A 24176-nucleotide genomic window follows, 5' to 3' on the forward strand; every position below is an offset into this window, starting at 1 on the left:
GAGAAAATATAAACTGTGCATTCATAGGCTTTGCTTTTCAGGATTATTGTGCTTGTGATTGTTCAGTTATTAGAATAGTTTTTCACCATTGAAAATAAAAAACATAATAACTATATTATTTATGTTAATCCCTTCCTTTTTCAAATAATTCTAGAGATGAGCTAAATATTTCAGTTCAACAGAGGCCTCAATTCAGTATCATAGAATTAGAGAATTATAGAATGGTTTGAGTTGAGAGACCCTAAAGATCACCTAGCTCCAACCCCCCTGCCATGGGCATGGACACTTTTTACTAGACCAGATTGCTCAGAGCCCCATCCAACCTGGCCTTGAACACTTTCAGGGATGGGGCAGCCACAACTTCTCTGGGCACCCTGTTCCAGTGCCTCACCATCCTTACAATAAAGAATTTCTTCCTAATATCAACACCTACTTTCTTTCAGTTTGAACCCATTCACCCTTGTCCTGTCACTGCATGATCATGTCTGGTTTGTACACCTGGCCATTGCACACCAAGAATCCTTTCAGCTCATTCACATTGCCCCCTTGCTGTGTGGACTAGGGCAGGGATAACTTGGCTTGGCAGCCCTGTGTCCCTTTTTCCTGACTGAGCCAGGCAATGATTAGTGCACTGCATGTAGACCTTTGGATTTCAGTAGTTCTTCAGATCCCACATTGTAAATGTGATCACGGCACCTACTGAAAAAGTAAAGCCCCTGACTGAACAGTTTCTGAATTACTTCAGCTCTATTTTCTTAAGGTGCCTAAAATTAAAGTTTGTTCAGTCTTCAGGTAGTTTTAGTTTGTTTGCCAGTTATTAAAATTGCATTACCTTGCACAAAGCACCTGCATGTTTAACCCTCTTCTGAATTCAGTGAGAACATTGAAAATATACCCCAATACAATAAATGTTAAATATCTTTTCAGTTGTAATCACTTTCCTACCTGTGTTGTAATGCTTGGTGCAGTAACATAAATCCTTTTCTTCTTTCAGCAGAAACTGTGGCAGAGTGAGACCTTCTGCTACTTGAACCGCTCCCTTTTCTTGCCACTCAAAAATGAGATCATTCATTGTGTATCCAACTAAAACAAAGACAAAGCCCAAATAAACTCTAAGTCTGCTGCAAACTTTGGAAAGCAGTAACATATCAAATTGCAATATTTTAAGTAAATGTTATACAAAGGAAGTAGTACAGAGGGTCTGCTTGTACCTGTTAATCACAAATTTTTTTCTGCCATTCTATACCACACTGAATTGGAAGAGGCAAAACAGTTGTCTTAATCTTTATAATTAGATGGTCTATTAATGGATTCAACAAAAGCACTTAAATAAGCTAAACATCCAAATCTCTTTGGTGCTTGGGACCATCCTTTTCTCCTCAACCCATGAAGGATAAAATAGGCCCTTTACACTCAGATCTCTTCCTCCTTTTACTTGAGGTGAAATGTGGATTGTCAAAGTTATGCTTATGGATTTATGTCAGTTTGAATGGTTAAGTGCAAATAGTTTAAAGAAAACAATGAATTCAAAATTCTGCAGTAGTATTAGTTGAATTGAAAAAGCTGCTTTTCTCTCAAACTGGAACAAGACATGGGAAAGCAATCTTCTCATATTAACTGACTGTGACATACAATGATATTAATAAGCACTCTGCTTTAATATTCAGACTCCTGCACTTAGCCATACCTCATGCATGTGTATAAGATTAGCTATAACAGTAAAAGACATACTAGTCAAGGCCCAGACTTTGCAACAGACAGGTGCTTTTTCCTTCTATTTCCCTCTCTCAGATAAATATTTGCATGGGATATCATTGGGGAAAATATCCCTATTTCTTCTGAATATATGATCTGTTAACTTTCCCAGGCATTTCATTCCAATTTTCTTTCTAAATAAATTTTATCTGGTTATTACAACTGGAAAAAAAAGGCTTCATATTTTCATTCAAGTTTAAGCCACATATACTAGAAGAACTAGAAGGTAAAATGAGAATTTTTTTCATCTGATTTATATAGCTTTCAGCTTCATTGCAATTTTTCCTTTCTGCTTTAGTCCAATACTAACAAGCTGTTGAAAATAACCTGTTGAGAACCAGAAATTCTTTTAACCTTTCAGTAACAAATTACTGTTTAAAGTATATTGTTCAGAACCTTCAAAGAGTAACTGTCTGCATAAAATTACTGACATTTTGAGGTTCAGCAAAAAATTATCCTTTTTGCTGTATGGGCATATATTTTACTCCATTATATTCAGTGACTTTGTTAATCTTTTAATACACCTATAAATGGCATTCAGTGACCTGATCTGCTGACCTGAAAACTGAAATAAATTTCCCATTTTCTGATCTATGTTGAATGAAACTAAGAGCTAAGAATTATTTTTTATAAAACGTTTATTAATGAAAAAAATATTTTCAGCACTTTTTCTTCTAAGATCTTGATGTTTCTTTTGGGGAGAACCTTTGTACAGGGTATTCACAGGAACTCAGGCTGACTGTTGATTTACTTGGCACTTTTTTGAGTTTGGATAAATATGATAAAAATGAGACCACCATATCCTTTTAAATAAGCCATTAAGATCAGGCATTACTCAAGCCACTTCAAGTATATATCAAGAAAACACTTTCTTTTCTTGTTGGTTGCATGATATTCCATAAACACAGTTAAAATTCACTATTAAATGCCATAAACTGAAAAATTAGAAGTATCTATTTTAGCAAACTTTGCATGAATTCAGACAAAAAGCAGTTGTGTGTAAAGGAGATTACCACTTGAAACATGTAGATTATAGCCAGAAGTGATATTCCCTGAGTAAAACTCATTGAACTGGCAAGAAACAACTGCTGTGTCAAAATGTATTTCACTAAATCAGGTTCATTCATCTCTAATGCATGCTTTTAGTTTTGATTTTCTACCTGCCCACTAATTCTTCTATAACGCAGTATAGTACAAATAATAGCAGCATATTCAAAATGATGCTGTAGTAATTAGTTTTTGTCATGTTTACATTTTAAATGCCCAAACATAGTGTTAGCATTCAAAACTGTAACTTAAGTTTTGTAGCTCAAAGTCATAGTCATAAATTAAAAGTATTTTCAAATATAGAGAACTTAATGGAGATGTGAGTTTCTGTTATACCAAACAAATAGTATAATGCTTCCACTAGGATGTTAAATTAAATCAGCTTGAATGAAATCAAAAGAAGATGCATTTTTTCAATTAATTTTATGAAGAGGACCTGCTGAATAACACACTGCCTAACACTCAGAATGTTAATGGCACTGTGTGCATTGCCCATAAGGGGAAAAAGACATTTTTATAGAAATCCCTCTTTAAAACAATCAGTGGTTACCATACTGTAGTATTTATACTACTACAGTTCAGGTACGTGGTGTTATATATGAAATGTTATATATAATGGCACACTAATTTTGGGACCTCTGCTGATTAATTGTAATAACTGTTCCTGTCCTGTTCTAGAAATACTAAACCTGAAGTCCACCTGAGCTTTTGATTCTTGCTACCTGATTAATAAATGTGCATTATCTTTAAAACATTTAAAAAAATGTCATTTAGTAACATAAATTTAACTAAAAGTCTAAATGCCTGTTGCTGATACTGGTCTGCTTTTGGAGATTAGAAATACACAGTTTCTATTTTCCAAATGGTCTATGAGATAAAAAATCTGAGAAGTTGTGTTCCATTACATGGTTATCACTGTGCAAATATTGCAGTAAAGTGTGTCTTGAAATGTGAAGGCTTTATTCTGAATGGATATATGGCTACCTGTACAAACTTGTATGTGTCAGTTATATTGTTAGACATATTATGTAACTTGTAGGAACTGCACTGAAATATGTAGCAGTTATAAAGAACAAGAGATTTCTCTTTAGGGCCTATAAGGGATTAACTGCAACCCAGCATAATATTTAGCCTCTCATTAAACCAGAAACTTTTCTTTTTTGACTATGAGGTGGTGTTGGTGACTATTATAAATTGCTACCAGATATTTTTATTACCAGTGGCTGGGAAGTACAATGTTATGTAGGGAATTCCTAGTGGATAAATGTTATTGTTGAAAAAAGGACAGTCAGTCACTAGCCTAGGTAATATATGAGGGTGTAGCTCGCTGGTGCAAAAAGTGAAACTTTAATTCTACATGAATAGCTGAAAGCAATGGAGGCTATAATCTAGCATGGACTTCAGGACCAGCCCAACCTAAACTAAATCAAGTGGACTAGTAAAGGCACTAGGGTTCGGGTTTGCAGGGCATGAAAGAATGAAGGCTGAGAAAGGAAGTTGTTAAATAGTGTTTTAAGGGACAAACACCAGCTTCTGTGGCTAAAGAAGAGGACAGTTAGCAATGTATTTTGTTTTTTCTGGCCACTGTGCAGTACTCTCTCTTACTTAATTCTATAAAGGTGTTACTAATGATACAAAATCTAAATGGTATCATCATGGAACTATAAAGAAAGGCTAGAAAAAACAACCTTTTTACATTTGAACAGTGGTGCTCAGGAGTTATAGGGCTGGTTAGGTTACATTAATGCTCTCTCTATTAACCCAAAGTCTGAGGTCTTGCACGTTTAAAATGCAAAAGCAGGCAGAAAATTGTTGGTAATTATATGAAAAAGACATCATCCCAGGAGGAGAACGTTTCCAGGGGGAGTATTTCTCAATAACTGTGTGAATGCGTGGCACTGTAGCCTCTGTACACTGTAGTTCTCTTAAAGAGACAAGTAATTTTCAGGAGCCTGAAGTCATTCCAGGTAATTAGCTAATGAAGCATATAATGGCAGAATGAGAGCTCTGCCTGAGATTAATACGACAAACTAGGGAACATTTATAATTTACTAGAAGGGAAGAAGTCCAGAAACAATTGGGAAACTTGGGTTTGGTCTGCAGAAATACTATTTTAGAAAACGATGTTTTCTGAAACAGTTTGTGGTAAGTGTGACAAAATGAAAGTAAAACTCTGTCACACTAACAGAGGGAGAAGGTGGAGAAGATAAGGCCTTGATAAAAAGTAGTTCTCAGGACTTGTGTCTGGAATAGTTGATTAAATTGTAGTGACATTTTATTTAGTTGATGTAATCTATAAAAACATACAAACATAGTAACTTTAGCCTTTAGGCACCACTGAGAATTTTTTAGCTAGAGTGAAAATTTTCAGCATTTTCAATTACAGGTTCCAGGAAAAATTTCATGAAAAAAAAATTTGATCCTGCTGAAATATTTCTAAGTATCAAGGGCATCTACAGTGTCTTGAAAGAAAAACCAAACTTTTCCCTTGGTTTGACTCATTTTTCCCAGAAAAAAATATATTTTCAAAAACGGTGTTGACAAGTTGTTTTCAACACCCATAGGAGGTTCCTGAAAGAAAGAATTAAACTGTCTATAGGGTTTTTTTGCACTACCATTTAAAATTAATATCAACTTTTCATTCATCCAATTTTGAAAGTATGGAACTAAAGCCTTCCTTAAATAAATAGAGTCCCATTCAACCCACATCAGTCCGCATTACTCTATAGAACTTATTAGAACCAAGATGTATATATCAGTTGCATGCTAAAAGTAGGAAGATTTTATTTTAGCTCATTTAGTATCAGTGGTAGGCATTAAAAGCCCATTATCTCATAGACAAGACAGTGAACACCCAACAATTTTGTCTTGAATAGTTGTTGAAGTGTCTAACATCTCTTCTACTGCTTCTCCAAGGACTACACCCTTACAGGAACTTGTTATTCAAGGCAATCAGCTCCCCTGTACCTTTAGAGACTCTGCACCTTTCAACTGTCATTTTATTGACAATTCCAATATAATTCCTTTATCACATTCCTTTATCTGCTGACATGGTTTTATTTGCTTTGTCCATCCACCTTTAGCAAATATTTCCAAGCCATGAGCAAACTTGTAATCCAGCTGAATATCAATATATCCAGTAAATTTTTTACTCATTCTTTTTCCTTACAGGAAGGCTATGCTTCCCTTGTGTCATTTAAAAATACCTACAGGTTTATTAAAACCCAACTCTTTTCCTCATGCTCAATGAACAGACACATGCTCAGCATGAAACAACTGAGCAGAGTATTTTTTTTTTTTTGCAAAATAGTTTAGTTTAACTACAGCACTTATTTTTAATCCCAGTGATCTATCTAAATTCCATTCTCATTTCTTTAATTTTTATTAAGGTACAGGTCCAAACCCACCAATTCTTTAGGTCTGCAATTGACGCAAGAACTACAGTCATGTTGACTAGGGTTATTCCAATACTCTTCTGTTGGGCATCCCAACAGTTTGCCTCCAGGACAGGCTGCCTGCACATTACTGTTCCTAAGAGCATGACAGACATTTGAATTGTGCCCTAAATTCCCAGCAACATAGCAGGGGGCAGATATGACAGAGCTAAGGAGTCTGGCTTTGGCTTGAGGTTAGAACAAATTCTTCTACATTATGCACTAAATATATTAGCTTCAGAAATGAGCCGTGATTCATTTCAAGGCTAAATTTGTGTTGGAGCTCCAAGAAGGCAGGATTTTATTCAATGTACTTCTGAGCTGCTTTGCAAAATGTCTGCCCCTTGCATTGCCCTCTAAGTCATTCTGAAGGAATCTCTCCCTGGGGAGTTATAGGTTTATTCTTCTTAGCCCTAATTTTGGAAAAGAATAACATTACAGCTCAGCACTCTAGCACATCTCCCAAACCTCCTATTCTTGCTGAAGCCTATAGGTGTTCAGTTATCACTTTTATTCTAGTTTCTGTCTGTCAGCAGCAGCTGTACAGTTCCTACTGCCCTTTCATCCTGCATTGGTCAGGAGCTGATGACTACAAGTATGCTGATCTTTGTAGCTGTGTGTCATGTCTCACTTCAGATAGACACAATAGTCTGAGTCACCCATCTGCAGAATAAAAACCTGAGCATGGCCTGAGCAGCTGATAATTTTTGTGCTGCTGAAATGGAAAGGAGAGAAGCAGTATGATTCTACACCTTCTGGCACAGACAGGCATTGACCTAGCCTGTCCATAATTTCTGTCATTCAGGTAGAGACCTGAGAATTCCCTGGCAGATGAGAAATACGCTTCAGTTATTTTATCTTTCCTATGTTGTCTTTATGTTGTTGTGGGAAAAGGAAAAATGCGCAATTACTTTTCTGTAATGCATTAACTTTTACTGCTGCAGCCTGCATACACATCTTTCCACTTGCACAATCTCCAAATTAGAGACTAGGGGAAAAGAAATTGTGCAAATAATCTTATAGTAGAGAGGGAATTTTCTTTAGCAATCCAGAAGACAGGAGCATGATTGCTTAGAAAGACTAAAAAGCCTCCATAAATCAAAAGGGGGAAAACCAGGGCCACTGTTTAATTTAAAAATCAACACCAAATTAAAATTATGATGTAGAAAGTGTTTTAAACATTACTTTTCATAGTATTTTTTCTTTTGTAACTTAGTCTTTTCAATATTCTTTGAAAATTCGGGGATATTAAATGTCACATAAAGTTATAATTGTAATTTATGAATAAAGGAATGCTGTGAGGTAAAAGAGAAACTTAAAAAGGAAAGTCAACAAACTCTAGCATATGAAAGAAAAATATTTCTTTCCAGGGAGATAGGCTACAGAAATAAATACGTATCTAGTTGACATTTCTTTGTATCTTATTCAAGCAGAATAAAACTAAAATTATCCCACATGCCCATAGGCTTCCCCGGTGTAAGGCACAGAACTGTAGAAGGGATTATTTCATATGTGCATTTTCATTTGTTCCCTTTCTAAGATGAAAAAGAAGCTATTCTAGCTGCTGAGAAATCATTTGGTAAAATAAATCCTTTAAAAATAGAAGACATTTCTACAGAAATATTTTTCAGACACTTCATGATCTAATGAAGTACTTTTACCAGGGGCAAATCCAGCTGCTCAGACTGACCTTGGAGAAAACATTACACGAGCCAGCTAAAAATAAAAATATCATTTGGGAATAAAAACTAGACATGATTTTTTTTCTCTTAGAATTTTCTATGATGAAGCAAAAGTATCAATACTGAAGGAAAGTATCCAGTTCTAAATGAAATTACTACTTAAAGAGAGCCAAAACCCATGATCTGTCCAACTGTCAGTCTTTGCAACCCAGTGGTAAGACGAGTAAAAAAAAAAAATATGAGTGATTTATTCTAATTTTCTTAGTGACACATTCTGGAACAAGGCTTGCAAGATCAGACACAGTTTACAGAAACTGTGAGACAACTGGGCCTTGCAAATTCATAATGTACAACCTCCTACACAACTTGGAAAAAATAGCAATGATCACCACTTCAAAAAGAAACATCTGGAAGCATGGTTCTGCTGTTTTGCTCCTGCAGACACTTTGGTTTCTTATAACACGGTGGTCAGATCATTCACTCAGGACATGAGAGGACTGTGTTTTCTGTTTTGAACCCAAATGTGTTCCACTTCCCCAGACAAGGCATTAACCACTGGGGTTACTGCTTTGATCCCTCTGTTTACATTGTCTCACTGTGCACCAAAAAATTCAAGGCAGACAGCCAGAGCAGAGTATGACACTGTGGCCTAGAAATTAGAGATGCTTGGATGGAATCAGGCTCTCAGGGTTATGTCAGTTCTTACCTCGGGAGATTTGATGTGAAGCCTGGGAAAATGCCAAGTGCACCCATCCTCCTTTTTTCTTCTATAATTTTAAATAGAACTAGATGCCTTTTCTTAGCCAGAGAGTCTGGAATTTGAAGGTTGCTGCTCATACTTTCCTAAGTTTTGAAAATTTGTAAAACTCTGATATAAACTACAGTTTTTTCCCCTGGTTACTCTTCTTCCTGGCATGTAGATATTTTTTGTAACACTTCTAAGTTATTTCCTTTCCTGTCCTTCTTGTACAGAGAAACTGGCTATGGACAGGTGAATTCCTGCTCTCAAAGGTCTAGGATCTTACAGCTTAGGTCACTGTTCATATCTGTTTTGGATCTGTCCCGAGATAATCTCAGGGAACTGCTGCCTTGTTTTTGCAAACCTAACTGGTTATTCTGCTATCAGACATGTAAGCATATCCAGAGCTCCCACATGCTGCAAAATTTTCTGCCTCAGGCCATCATCTTTTCCCATAGTCTGTTTTTTGATGTCTGAAGTTACAGGTAAAATAGAATTAGACAAGGCAATATGGGAAAAGCTTTATTACTTGCAGCTTCCTTATGAAATAAAGTTTGATCTTTCTCTGTGAATAAAGAATTTGAAGCACTCATGTCTATTTTCTTCAGCTCTTCTTTTGTGTGAACCTCTCTTTACCATGTGAATATGCAGCTGAGAATTTACTCCCACTGAACTCAATGATTAAAAACAAGACTTCAGTGAAAAATATTCTGCTGGAAAACACAGTAGAACATCTACAGTGCTATTCAACTAATAAATGCTGGTTCCCTTTGGTGTAGTTTGTGGGAACTATGGGCTCCTGCAAGGTTTCTCTCAAGCAAACCAGACGCCTGTTTGCTCAAGAATGCTCAGTTGTTGTCTGACCTGTCCTCACAACAGCTGGAAGAGAGGAAAACGTACCTCAGTTTTATGAAGCTGTTAAAGCAAAAGCTTCATAATTTTTCAAAGCATTTTTTAATGATACATTTTGCTTGCTCAGTCAAACACTATGATACTTCCTCTTTGAAGCATAATGGTATTTAGTGAGTGTACCTGCCATCTGCATGTACTCTGATGCAACTGCCTCCTGTTAACCTTTTGTTCAGTCACATTAATTATACAGGTTATCAGTAGGATTGTCTGCTCACGTTGACTGTGGAGTTTTCTCAAACCCTGGATACATAATATTGTCCTAAATTCCTTGACATTTGCAGCAAATAATGATCTCTCCATTTTAGTCAAGAAAATTTCTGCTGTCAGATTCAGCTGTTGCCCTCATATTGAAAGGCTGCTTCATAATGTTACCATCTGTCCATTGTAATAAAAGATAGATCTGGCTTTTATGCTCACCCTGCAATAGTCTATAAATAGCATACCATACAACAAACAGTTCTGATATACTGACTGATAGATAATTACCTCCCCTTCCCCTAGGTGCTGCTTTGTTCCAGTAAAAGAAGAAAAAACCTCCAAAAACTGTTAATAAAATTATGTTTGTTGTGTTTCTGATCTATGATATATTTCAAATAATCCAGTGTGTTTTTCTATATGCACAATTTTTTTTATTTTTGAAATATTTTACTTGTTGGCCCTAAAACTGTAAATCTAGATCTTTTAGATGAATACTTCTTATTCTGGCTTGCCCCTGTCATTTATTTTGACAAACTTCGGATTGCTGGAAGCTTTCAAAGAATACCTTACTTTATTTTATTTTATTTTTGTTCTTTGCAGCAATAGGAGGATTTTTCTGCTGCAGCTCTCTTTCAAATTCCCCTCAATTTAAGGGAAATAGCAATCCCCAAATACTTCATATCATGATGAAAATGAGAATATAATGCAACAGACAGAATAGCTGATTTCTCCTTTTGTGAGGGTGTTTGTGCCTTGAAATGGCATAGCTGCTTTACACTTTTCATCCTCTTTTAAATGACAAGATATAAACGTAAATGATAAGTAAAGTATATGATATGTTAGAATATAATTTTATTTCACATAAAGTCCCATTAATCACTTCTTTAAGTTATTCTTATGTTTCCTTTATGCTCTCCATATTATTTTCCTCCTGCATGTGTGAACACAGAAAGACTTATGGTGAAACCCTATATGCAGAAATTTTGTATAAACTGTCACTGAATTTAATGGTAACTTCAGATTTACACAAAACTCTTGATTTTCAGTTCAAATAGGTATGAAAGAACCTCTTCCTCTTAAAATCATGTATATTTCACAGATTCTATTGATAAAATAGAAGATACATTTTGAAAATTTGTTCTTGTATCACTACAAGGGGTTTTCCTACCTCCTGCATAGCTGTTGTAATCTCTGCAAAAGTATGTATAGGATAATATATTATGCAAACTTACAGCTTTCCAGCTGCATTATACATGTTTGCACGTCCATTGGAAAATTTTTGAGATCCATGGGACAGGAAAGTATTAAAGTCAATCTGAAAGAACACAAAAAAACCATTAAAAACATACCCCCCAAAAAAGCCATAGAACTGTGCAGGAAGAATGCATGAATACAATTCAAGCAATTAGAAACAGAATACAGGTTTAAGTAGAAATGTCTCAAAAAAGGTCTCTATTAGCTGAACCCATCTAACTCAGCCTAGTATGACAGCATGGAAAAAAAATTTACAGACTTTCAGAAAACTATATTTTTCAGTAGGGCTGCCTAACTTAATCAGAAGTCTAAAGGACTGCAGCAACAGTGTGCCTTTTTGTACTGCAACAGATTTATTGCACTGTTCCAGTATTTCAAACCCTTGGCATAAAACTTATCCAAATTTGCAAGATTTTCATAATATATATGTCCGCAGTCATGGTGGAAAAGTAGTTTTATGTTACTATCCTAAAAGTTGACATTGCTTAAAATGTCAACACAAAGGCTTAAAGAAGCATTTTATGGTATTGATGGTAAATGAAAATATGGCTGCAATTTTGAACTGTAGCTGTGCATCAATGTTAGTCCTAATGCTTCCTGTAAAATTCTTTGCAAATTACAGGCCAAGAGGTAATTTTAAATTTTAAATTTAAAAAATTATTTTTTATTTGTTATAATAATTTAGAAATTGTTTACAATAATTTATCTTTCAAGTAGAACTTCTCTGAGAAATCAGAAAGAAGAATTTATAAGAGATAATGGCACATGTTTTCCCTCCCTAGATATCTATCTGTTCATGACTCAGGGCCATGACTCTACCTTCATTAATCAGTTCAGTTGTTCAGTTGATAGAATGTCCTACAAAAACCTGAGGACACACAGTTCAATTGCTTATACATAAGGCTCATCTAGCATGGCAGGGCTCTAATCCCCCTCTCTTGAACCCACTCTCCTGTTTTTGGCATGGGGGCTAAAGGGAGGTGGATGGTAGCTGGCACGTATGTATATTTATTTTACTCTTTTTTTGTTTGGTTGGGGTTTTTTGTTTTGTTGGTGGCCAAACCTCCTTGATTCATTGTTGCAATAATTTCTGTTTAGGCAAACAATGATAGAGCTGTATGGGAAGAGTCTGAGAAGGGAAGTCAGACCCATCCCTTATTCCCATGCTATTACAAATAGTTCCAAAGGCAAATTCTGGCTAGTAGGCTGCTAACACAGCAAGTTATTTCAGAGGCACCTGGGCTTTACTTTGAGCTTCAGTAAACATTTTAGTATTTTATATTAAGTATTCATTGAGCTGGGAACTGTTACCTTCCATTATTTTCTTGTCCATATGAGGGATGAGGAGAAATTAGGGAATGAAAGAAAGAAGCAAATTTAGAAACTTTTTTTTTCCCCCCTTTTAATATCAGCACAATAGCAATTAGCATATCTCCCCTTATCAGAAGGTTAATTCACTCAACTAAACTAAACTAGATGTCAATGATATGATTTTAAATCTGTTTTAGAAACTGTAATAGTTCTTAATTAAATCAAGTCAACATAAACTTGCTGGTTTCATAAGAAACAGAGAAACTATCTGGTTTCTCCTTTCAGTACAGTTGATGTTGGCCTTTATAACTTAATATGATACTACTTCTCACATTTGGTGTTTTTCAGCCCATTTCATGTGGCCATGAACTTGGTCTGAGCTGTATTGAAGTTGCAATCCAAACTGGTTTCAGCTGGGTGGTGGGGTACTGTGTGCTGTGTGCATTTGGAAGGAGTAGGGCAAGGCAGGGGGATATTTGAATAGACTGGAACAACAGCCAGTGCCCCTTGGAGCAACTCAGACAGTCTGCAGATTATTGATTTAGATCTATTTCTACTTGAATCCAGAGAAGGAATCCTTTTAATCTACTTTGAGTCTGTTTCTAGTGATAGAATACATGTTGTGACACTGAAGATTGATAATGTTCCCAGAGTGGCAGACTAACCTCCTTTTGGATCTGAAATCCTCATAAGAATTTTAACCCAACCTTCTCCTTGTGTAAGCTTGGAGAAGTGCTGCCCAATGGCACAGGAAGGAGGGAAGGAAGAAGAAGGAAGGAGACTCTTGCCACTGACACATCCATGCAAGTCATAAAGTTTTCTTTTTCTCCAGAATACAAAGTGTTTAGAGATTCCTGATGTCTCTTCAAATACTCTAATTATACATTAATTCAGTGTCATAAAAGCATGCAAAGCAAAACACTGAGTGAACAATAGCATATTTATTTTGAAAAGAGTAACATTTTGCACAAGTGAGTCACTGCTTCAATACCAAATCTAGTGGGGCATTAGCATACTTATATCTAATGTTTCTCATTAGATTGGGCTTTTTGAAGACAGTGGTAAAATGTCTACTGATGTCTGTATTAAAAGGAAAATGATGGGAAGAGAAGTGGGATAATTAGATTTTGTCAATACTTATGATTACTGCTTTCAGCTTCTTAAAACCTTTTCAAAAATTTACTTTCCAGTTTTCTCTCCATCTTCAGAGATGAGTAAATGACTACTCTTTAAATGTCATACTTCCTCAAACAGGCCATGTTTTCATGTTGAAGTGCAACTGCAATATCCAGAAAGGGGGAAAAGAAGTAAAATTGGATTGTCATGACATTGGAGGCCACAGACTGTGAAACTGGTATATAGGCCAACTCAGATTGTAATACTGCAGGATTGTTTGGTCTGTGCAATGTCCCAGTCCCTCTAAGCTCAGTACCTGTACTTTAAAATGGGAAATAATTTTTTCTTATTACTTTTACTGTGTGCATGCCTAATGAATGATCGTTTTCTATTTTAATATAAACAATGAATGCTGACAACATTCTGCATTCAAAACTCACACATAATAGTTCTGCATGATTAGCAATTGAATATATGTTTTAGAAAATCCTAATTATACTTTTGAGCTTCTATCTGAAAAAGAACCATTAGAGACTTACCTGATGGAATAAAGTACATTTCCATTTTTGAAAATCCGCAACAACTTATTATCTGTTGTAACTTCATGAAAGTTGGCACCTTTTTCATTAGCAAAGAACAAATCAGGTTTCCAAATGGAATCCAGCATGGATGGATCTAAATCTAAAGAGTCATCTGGATATTCACTGTATGCAAGGCGTGGATCATTCCAATTCTGACGGAGAAAGATGTTCACTCGGTAATCCTGAATAAAAGAGAAAACAAGCAAAGCTTTATCAAGCATAGGGATTTAGCTTTTATTTCATTTCTTAGCCATGTAATCCCCCATCCATCTGTGGATGACAAAAGAATTACTTAGCTGAATGCCAGAATGATACCTATTTATATTAGTGGGGACACAATGGATAAGAATAAAGATGCATTTCAGGGCAATCGAAAAAAATCCTAAATTAAGGAAATCCAACCTCCATGTACAGTTCATATAATTCCATATAACTCTACCCTATCTATCTACCTACTTGATCAGAAATTTGTCTTGAATTTGAAATGAGAAGCATAAAAATAGTTTCATGGTGTTACCTTTTTCTGCTCAAACCCTGGCAGGGGTATCCCCACTTCCCTCTCTCTCTGTCAGTGAGAATCTGTCCCACTGTAAGGGAAATTCAATTAATTTTTTTTTTCTCTCTCTCTCTCTAATCCTTACTTGTTTTAGACCCACCACAAAGGCTTTCTGTGCCTCAGTTCCCTATGAAACATTGTGTGAGCAGTAGCTTGCCATACAGCAGTCTGAGGAGGGCACATGTTCCTCCTCTCTTCAAATAGGGTAGAGACCCTATAAATATTTATGATAAATTAGATTAGCTACGAGTGCAGTCACCTGAATTTCTACAGAAAGTCCTGTCTAAATCAAGAGGGCTTTTATAGAAAAGATGAGTGAGTTCTTCAAACTTCTGGAAGTCATTTTTCACATACATTCTCCCAGGAATGTATTTATGCCTCCACTTTCTTACAACTTTACCACTCTGAAAATACTTGGTTTTAAATAAAGGTGAAAAATGGCTTCTCATTACATTGCATTTAGAACTGAGACTGAACATAAGGGCATAGGAACTACACTTTTATTGGTCATAATAAGATTTTCCTCATTATTTGAACTGCATTAATGAAAAAGATCAAAATAAAATAGAGAAAAAGATAGGTTAGCTGCAGGGGGAAAATGGAAACTAGTTGTCAGACCTTACGTGACACTTCTAAATACAACAGAAGTAAAAATCAATCACTTTTTTATGGTCAAAAAAAGAGTATAAAAATTAATTTTAACAAGAAAACTTCCTGAGCCAGAATGGGAAATTAAGTCTACAGGGTTGAGAAATAAAATGTAGCCAAAAACTATGGATACTAGTTTTTATAAGTTAGACTAACTAGTTAAAACCCCATTGGTGTAGAAATTGTCTGTTTAAAATCCAGCATTTTATTGATATTTCTCTTAGGAGACTTGGAGCTTGCAGCCATGTAGTGGGAAGAATCATACCAACAGACATAATATAGGACAACAGGAACCTCAATATGCAACATTTATTAATGAGAAACTGTTTTTCATATCTTCAGCATCCAGCTGTTTTGGTCAATTTAATTATTCAACTTGACTGAGTAAGTAAGGGTAGCCAAATATGCTAAAAACATGCTTAACATGCTTAACATTGCCAATACTTGCCAATATTTGCAAATCATATAGAGAAAGTCCCAGTAAAGAATTTTAAGGTCACATAACTTTAAAATTATTTAGCATAAAGAAAGTAAGTAGCAAACTACCTCTGAAAAATGAAATTAATTCAGAGTAATGTTTCCAGCAGAGGAAAAAGGCTCTTTGACCAAATGGAAGCATGCAACATTAAATGTGCTGGAATTGTTAATCAGCTGTTTCATTTAAAGAAATAAACTGTCAATTAATTTGTTAAAAACACACACATGAACACATCCAAACCCCTTTCAGGAAAGGACTAAAAGACATTTTCTTTTTTGTCATGGGGAGGGACAGCCTCAAAAGTCATAAAAAGTTCTCATGAGGACCTGTTGTTATTTTTTTATAATTAGTACCATGATGTGATAAAATCAGAACCAGGATTTGTACTTTACAGATATAGAAACAAGCCTGTATTTTCTGTGTGTTTCCAAAGTAAGACAAAATTCTTAGACAAGCTTGTGCCTCACAAAGCTATATTTTTGGTGTCTTCTAATAAGAGGGAATAATAACCCCTGAAATATCCTTATTTCTTTGCATGACATCCCAAATATCATGTAATACCAGTTTCCATTCCAGATTGCAGTATAAAATGGAAAGGACAGGAGGAAGAAGGATGTGGGAGCAGTGATAGCTCCACCGCCTTTCCCAGCATGGGTTGTCCTTGCACTGAAGGAAACAGCTCCAAACCTGGGGCACTGGGGTGGGATCACTGCAGCTCTCAGGACTTTGTATTTCAGCCCAACCCAAGCTTTATATTTTACATTATATAACCTCAGGTATGTCTACTTGCTTTACTTTTCTCAGTAGAATATGAAGACTTTATGGACAGGATTAGTTGTAGAGTAAAGGTCTTCTCACATGTGTGAGACAGAACAGGTGAAAAATGCACAGCAGGAATGCCAAATGGAAAAAGGAAAATGGATAATGACAAACAATGTAATCCTTTCAAAATTATATTAAGTTATTCTGTATGTCAGTATGAGTAAACTTTATTGGTTTAAATTGTTTCCAGCTTTTAAGATGAAAAAAGTCCTGGTTAAACTTCTCACTGAAGAAACTGGAGAAATTTTTCATCACTATCTCCCTTAAAAACTCTGCCATTGGCACTCATTATTCACTTTAAAAAATCCTAGTCTATCAAAAGGAAAGAGATGTATTTGACTGTTATTTTATGAAGGACAAGTATTCATCATCTCAGTTTATAATTACACATTATGAGCACAAGGCCTAACCACTTTAAACAAGTAGGGTTGTTTGATGCAAACACGGACACCAGAATCAAACTGCCTGGATTGATTTGTTATCCTACAAGAGGCTCTGTTTTTCTCATGTGCTATTTGCCTGGAAGAATGACTCCTAATTCAAATAACTATGACAGAAAAGTCCCTTGAGGAGAGGAAGAAATAATTATTTCAGTTGTGGTGACTTTCACAGTCTCATCTGTAACCTCAAGGCTGCAATTTTCTGAACAGCTGCTGTACCCTGGTTCTACAGAACGAGAGTGAGACATGGGTCTGCACTTGCTTCACCATACTTCAAAACCTTAGCACAAGGTGAACCTTCTTAGAGGGTTAGGGTACTGCTCACCTGCTCATAAGGCTCATTCAAATAAAAATTGGTGAACAGGTTTGTTATCAATAGCAATATTGGATTTTAGTTTCTGTGCTCACATATAATCATCAGAAGTCAAAGGTAGTTAATATCTAGATGCTTATTCTTAAAAAGATTAATTATAGTCCTGACATACTGTATAATAATGTTTGTCATAGCTCCTACTACTGCATGCCCTAGAATATTTATTAATTAAAGATTCAATATACTACTCCCATATTTGATGGAAGCTGTGTGTTCCCAAGTCCTAATTCATTACAATAAAATCACATTTTGAAACTTGTTCAATGTAATTGCTTTTTTAAGCTTTAGCTCAGGGGCTTTAAAAATGTTTGCACTTTCAAGCAGTAGTATAAGGGATTAGATGATAAAGGACATGACAATTACATGAACAAACAACACACACTAAGCCTCTGCCTTCATTTGGTCCTTGCCCTGTTCCCAGTTAACAAAAGATTCCATTTTTTTTTTTTTTTCTGCAAGCAAATGATGTGTCCCTGAAGAAGTTTTTGCTCTACAGCAGAATGTACTTCTTGCTAAGTGAAAAGTTAAGTTTTTCTGAGATTTTTCATTTCTTCACATGAATTTTTGGTGCTATATATTTCATTTTGTTATTAATGAATTTTATGTTAGCCATTTGAATATGGCTGGCTTCAATGAGTGACTGAATGGGCTATTTTATAATTCTTTTCTGAAAACATGTATTTGAAATCACCCTCTGTTTCATCTTAGAGAAATATAACTGAATTAGATCAAATACAATTTTGTGAATTCCATATTAAAATTCTCTGATCACTTTCTTGTGTTGGTAGACAAGTATGACATTGTCTAGAATAGGGTAAATAAGGTAAAATAAAAGGTAAATTTAACTAGGTCAAGCCCAGAAGCAGGGCCTGCTAACTCCTACAGTCTAAACACCTGATAAAGTGGGCTATGAGAAGGAATATATTACTAACTTAAACAAACCTGATCAGATATGAATTGACCTTAAATTTATTGATGTGCATGAAATGCACCAAGAGGTCTGTTAGGAAAATCATGTTGATTTAGTGGTTTTACAAGGATACCATGGCAACGCATAAAATTTTATGTGTATTTGAACTGTACCAGTACTGAGGAGAAAGGGAATGATTTGTTTGTCTACCCAAAGACTTTTCTAGTAGCATTTGAAAAGCCCCAAGTTATTTTGTCTTTTGGCTGCTGGTTCAAAAAGATGCATGTCTCTTGCAATCCTGTGATATGTTTACCTTCACAGTCAACTCAGGGAGTCTTAGGGATTATTAAGGCCAAACTAAATACACTCAGGCAACTAAATAAAACTTCAAGAGACACAAACTCCATTCAGTATCAATTTGCTAACCTGCTCTCTTCATGAAGAAATTAACTTTGTGAACAAGTACATGTGGGTCTAGATGAGTAGTAAATGAGAAAGAAGAAATGTAAATTTTATGGCCTTCCACTAGGTCCATGATGAAAGGAGTAGAAGTAAAGGTAACTTATTGAAAAGTGAATCCTTATTTTAAAAGATCTCAGACACTGTAATTCATAATACTACAGTAATACCAGAACAGTAGTCACAGGCACACACCTAAAACATTTTCCCTACATTTTGCTAAGCTGGGAAATATTCTTGTTACCATGTAAGGTAACATGGTAGTTGTATACAGGATATACATGATAGTTGTATACAGGATATATTCATAAATATTTAGGAATTGAAGTAAAACTATTCAAACTTAATGAAATAATAAACCAGTGTAAAATATCAATATATACAATGAAAAGTCTTGTTATATTTGTATTTAGTATATATTTTATATACATATATGATATACATCAAAAGACATGCAAATTATGTATTTAATATAGTCAGTTTCTGAAACTGTAGAGCAGCCACATTCACAAAAATAAGGAAAAATATATTGCAAACAAGGGAGCTAATAATGGCTGACTAGAAACATCAAATTTTCAGTATTATATCCCTTCAATCCTACCAGGAGTTAAGTAGCTAAAACCTCATTCAATTTAAATCTTTTAAAAGAAGATAGAGGAACTAAAAAGAAGATTGTGAGAGATCTGGCATATTGTAGCTTACACTGTTTGTAGATGGAAGTCAGACTAGAAATCTTCTTTAACCTGTTATGCCAATAAATTGGCTTGCATATGTTCCTATACATTTACGTTTTGAAAATCCATTAACAGAAAAAGAAACCTAGTGACTGAAAGATCTGGCACTGTAAATACTGGTTATTTTTTAAAGCAAGGGAGTAAATTCAGATTCTCCAGGAGTGCTTTTGAAGATTATTGTTTTATCATCAAAAACAGATAAACAAGAAATTATGAATACCTATTTTTTCACACTTACATGTCTTCAATACATTTGTTTATAATTCACCTTCAATATCTTAGTGGTTGTAATAAAGTTTTAGGTTAGCATCTATTCACACTGCCTTGGTTTCCAATGAGAAATGCCTTAAGGAGGTGGATGCCTGTCTGTTTGTTTTGGTTGTTTATTTTTGTTTGTTTGTTTGTTTTGTTTTGTTTCTTTGTTTCTTTGTTTTTTAATGGAAAGAAAGATATGGGATTAAATTTGCTCCTAAGCAAAATTAAATTCTAAGCCTAGAGGCTTGCAAGTTGGGATCTTTCTGAACTGTGGAGAAGGCTGCAGCTTGTTTGAGCTGAGGTAAAGTTAATTTACTTCACAGTGGCTGTTACAGAGCTATGTTTTGATTTGTGCTGAGCACAAGGTTGATAATAAAGATGTGTTCTTCTGTTTTTGCTGAGCAATTCTTTAACAGAGCCAAAGCATTTTTTTTTGTTTTTCCACCTGCTGTGCTGGTGAAGAGACTGGGGGTGTGTGGGAAATTGGGAAGAGACAGGAGCTGGCATGGCTAACACCCACCGTCTAAGGCAATATACTCAATATGACCATATGGCATCATGCTCAGTAGATACTGGGGGGGAGAAATGGGTAGAGGGGCAAGAAGGAGGAGGGGCATATTTGGAGTGATGGTGTTTGTCTTGGCAAGTAACTGTTATGTGTGATGGAGCCCTGCTTTCCTGGGAATGGCTGAACACCTGCCTGCCCATGGGAAGCAGTGAATTCATTCCTTGTTTTGCTTTGCTTGTGTGCACAGTTTTTGCTTGCCCTATTAAACTGTCTTTATCTCAGTCCACGAGTCCTCTGACTTTTACCCTTCCAATTAACTCTCTCCCTGATCCCACTTGTGGAGGAATAAGCGAGAGGCTGTGTGTTTCTCGTTTGCTGGCTGGGGTTAAATGATGATGAGGGATTTTTGTTGGCTTTGCAGTGCTTTTCAGTCCTGGATGAAACTGCTGAGAATTTCAGAGCCTCAGCAAGCTGGAGCACTAGAGGCATAGGAGCAGAGAAGCCTGTGAGTTGGGATTACCTGCAATTTGGATAAAGGGAGGAAAGTGCCAATCTGGAGATGTCTGTCTAGAGACACCTGTCTGATGAATCTAAACAGCAGAGTAGCACTTCCTGGGTAAGATGGTTAATTTGATAAAGGGTCAAATGGAAGTGCTTAGGAGTGAGAGGAGACAGAACCCAATTTCTATGCTGAAGGAGATGGCTGCTGCTGCTGAGGCCCACACACAATGTCTGAGATTCTGAAATTATAAGGGTTATTTTGTGCAAAAAGAAATTAAACTACCTGAGAGATGATGAGGTGCTTTTATTTTTTAAATTGGTATTAGGATCTAAAAGCATTTGGGAGGAGGGAGAAAGACGTCTAACACTACTGATGTAATGGCAGTAATGACATAGGGAGTAGCACGTCAGTAGAAAATGCATATTATACATTGCTGTGATCATATTGACTTTTAAAGAAAATTAAAGTAGGATTCACAGGGTCATAGTACTTCTTGTTCTGCTAGCTTTTAATGGCCATACTTGGTAGCATGCTGTGTATTTTCTATGGAAAAAAAAAAAAGAATCTGGTATGTAAAAAAAACCCAAACAGATTCTTACAAGCATTTTTGATGAATTGCATAATTTTACTGTTTAATTTTAAAGTATTTGTAAATGGTTTCAATTATTTTTTAATATATGATTTAAAATATATCTTTGCACTATGGGTATGATGTATAGAAGACTGAGCATACAGCTCTTTCACATTGAGTGATTACTTTGCCTGCTGTCATTAAAAATTCACACCCAGAATGCAGGAAGTACCAAGTATTCGGAATAGAATGAAGATATGGTGGGAGAACAGAGTTTTTAACTGATGCTAAAATGATGCTTTGAAACTTATTCAAATCAAGAATTTCAAGGTCATGTAGAATGTTTGTACTGAGAACTTTTCCAGGGCATATTTACTAGACTCAAGAACAGAAGTTAGGAACAAAGGTGACAATCTGAAAATCCTTTATTTTCTTAATTCTTATTCTGAAGTCCACTGTAGCTTTTTTCCAGCATGTAAACAGAGTTAGTAAATTACAAGTTCATGCAAAACTGAGGGAGACAGGCTATAGTCATACAGTGATGGGGATTTATGGACTTAACTCCCATTAGCATTAATAACAGTTAAGGACAAATCCACATATATCATGATGAGATTAATTTCCCTTGCTTAAATGCTTATCATGAAGAAACTACAGTAAAAATATTTTTAAAACTATTACTTTTGACCTAGTCCTTTGATTTAACTATTTTTGATAATGTTTTTAAGCTGATATCTGTGTTATAGAAATCATCATGAATGTTGCATTATCATAAGCCCAAGGGAGTTAATCTTTCACGATTGCAATAAAATAAGAAACTTCATAAAGAGCATACCTTAACAGAGCTATGTAGTGATCCCACAATCTTATTTTCACAGATACTAACATTTCCTGCAGTAGTGACTGAGTAGAACTCAGCTTTCAAATCAGATGTTTTCACATCTTTTTCTGGATAATGCTGTAATTGCTATATCAGAATGTAGATTTTTAGGAACAGCCTACTTGATTAGAGCCTTCAAATAGATTGAAAAGACTAATATAATAATGTGAAGTAAGTAAGAAGATACTGGGAGGGATGAGAGTAATGCCACCTGATTTCATAGAGCAGTGCTGTACAAGTAATGGCTTTCCCTTTAAGTGAAAAAGAGCGACCAGAGGAAGAGGAATCATGTAAACAAACACAGATAAGGAGAAATAAGAGGTGTGAACTGTTTCCCAGCTTTGCTAGAAATTAGATCACTTTAGGTAAACAAAGGATATAAAAAATTAACTAAATGCTAAGTCTCCCTTGGAATGAGAAGATAAAGATTCTGGAAGAACCTTTGATAAGTTTGTAAATAAACCATTTTGGTATTAGGAAGCATTAGAACAGGTGATGAGTACTACTTAAAGCAGCACTGTATGCAGTAGCAAGGGCTTGAGCTGATGATGTAGGAGGTCACTTCAGGTCTTCTGTAGCTAATGATTGCAGTAAGTGCTATGGGGAAGTAGCAAGCTTTGTGTTTATAAACTGAGCTGTTCAACTTTCTGTATTATAAAGTGTTTTGCAAATTATTTATGAATGCTTGTTAAAATGCACCAGAAAGAAGGATACATTTGTATGTCTGGATGAGCTGATTATAACTCCTGTACTGGTAAATATTTATCTATTTTAGATAAACCAGGACAATTACTTCTAGCTTAGAGTAGTAAGGCAACTATAGGTCTGGATTCAGCCTTTTCTTCAAATGAGGCAAAAAAATATTTGAAGCTAGGTTTCCATTAATATAAACAAGAATTAAAAAACATGTGACCCAGTGCACAGGCAGCAAGGTTACTACTGCTACCATTTCCCTAGACCTAAGAAACAGTCTCTGACTAATGGGTTATAAAATGTTTTCAAAACATGTTTATACCTGAAGGTGATATAGATAGTTGTATACAGGATTTGACATTTCTTCCAGGATGAGGAAGTCAAAGCAGAAGGTATTGTATACATTTGGTAGTAGTGTAGAGAGATTTTCTGGATATATCAGCAAATCAGATACTTAACTCATGTTTCTATGCACAGCTTCAAATTGAACTCATTCCCAACCAGCACCTCTGAAAACACATCCTCAACACCTGTTAGTGATGTGCAATACAACAGATCACCCTTAATCTGCTGTTGCAATGCAATGCCATGTCACACCTTGCAATTTGGTGAGACATCTGGAACATGGTTGTTCTACCTTTGCCTCGTATTTTCTTGTTCCTCTCCATGTTGTTATGCTGTTGTAAAGCCAGCCAGTGTTTTATGTGATATCTTCCACCACAATTTCCAGGGAATTCCAAGATTCCTGTCTAAAAAGTTATCCTAAACTAAAAGTTCCAGAGCAGAAGTGTACATAAAAATGCTTTCCATTTCTGCTTGGAAAACCAATGGGTACAGGAATTCCTTTTTAAATTAAAAAAAAAAAAAGCAAAAAGCTATTTGTTTGCTAACTTTATCTTCTATGTGTACTGATGTGTTTTTCCAAACAAACTTTGGCTATCCTATAGAGTTTCCTTATAATACGGAATAGATCCTGTATCTCAGGATGGTGATATGATATCTCGGCTTAGAATGCAGGTTCAGCAGCAGGATTTGCTTGGATTACTCTGGACATGTAACAAACTGGACAGCTGTAGACCCACTAGAATTTATTAAACCTCTGTCTGCTCCTGACTCTGTAACCCAGGATCAGGGTGGCAGAGGCCAGTGCATGAAAAATAAAGGATGTTATATAATCTGATGTCCAAACTTGCACAAGAACAATAATTTTTTCTGTGTCTTGATAAAAGGGAGTTGATTGTCAGAGGGACTTTTTTTTTTTTTAATTCTGAAACTGTAAAGTGGCCATTATTGTGAGGCCTCACTTTCATTCATCTGA

General features: G+C 35.6%; 1 protein-coding gene across 4 annotated transcripts in view; it reads right to left on the reverse strand.

The window, feature by feature from the left end:
- GLRA3 (glycine receptor alpha 3) overlaps window positions 1-24176 on the reverse strand; it is an 82695-nt gene that overhangs the window by 26704 nt on the left and 31815 nt on the right. For all 4 annotated transcript variants that reach the window (XM_064417736.1, XM_064417734.1, XM_064417733.1 and 1 more), the window contains exons 4-6: window positions 13988-14211; window positions 11000-11082; window positions 946-1083 (exon numbers count right to left, since the gene is read on the reverse strand). In XM_064417736.1, the coding sequence (XP_064273806.1) occupies window positions 946-1083; window positions 11000-11082; window positions 13988-14211 (445 nt within the window). The remainder of the gene's footprint in view (window positions 1-945; window positions 1084-10999; window positions 11083-13987; window positions 14212-24176) is intronic.

This window comes from Passer domesticus, chromosome 4 (genome assembly GCF_036417665.1).
Source record: "Passer domesticus isolate bPasDom1 chromosome 4, bPasDom1.hap1, whole genome shotgun sequence".
NCBI classification, from domain to species: Eukaryota; Metazoa; Chordata; class Aves; order Passeriformes; family Passeridae; genus Passer; species Passer domesticus.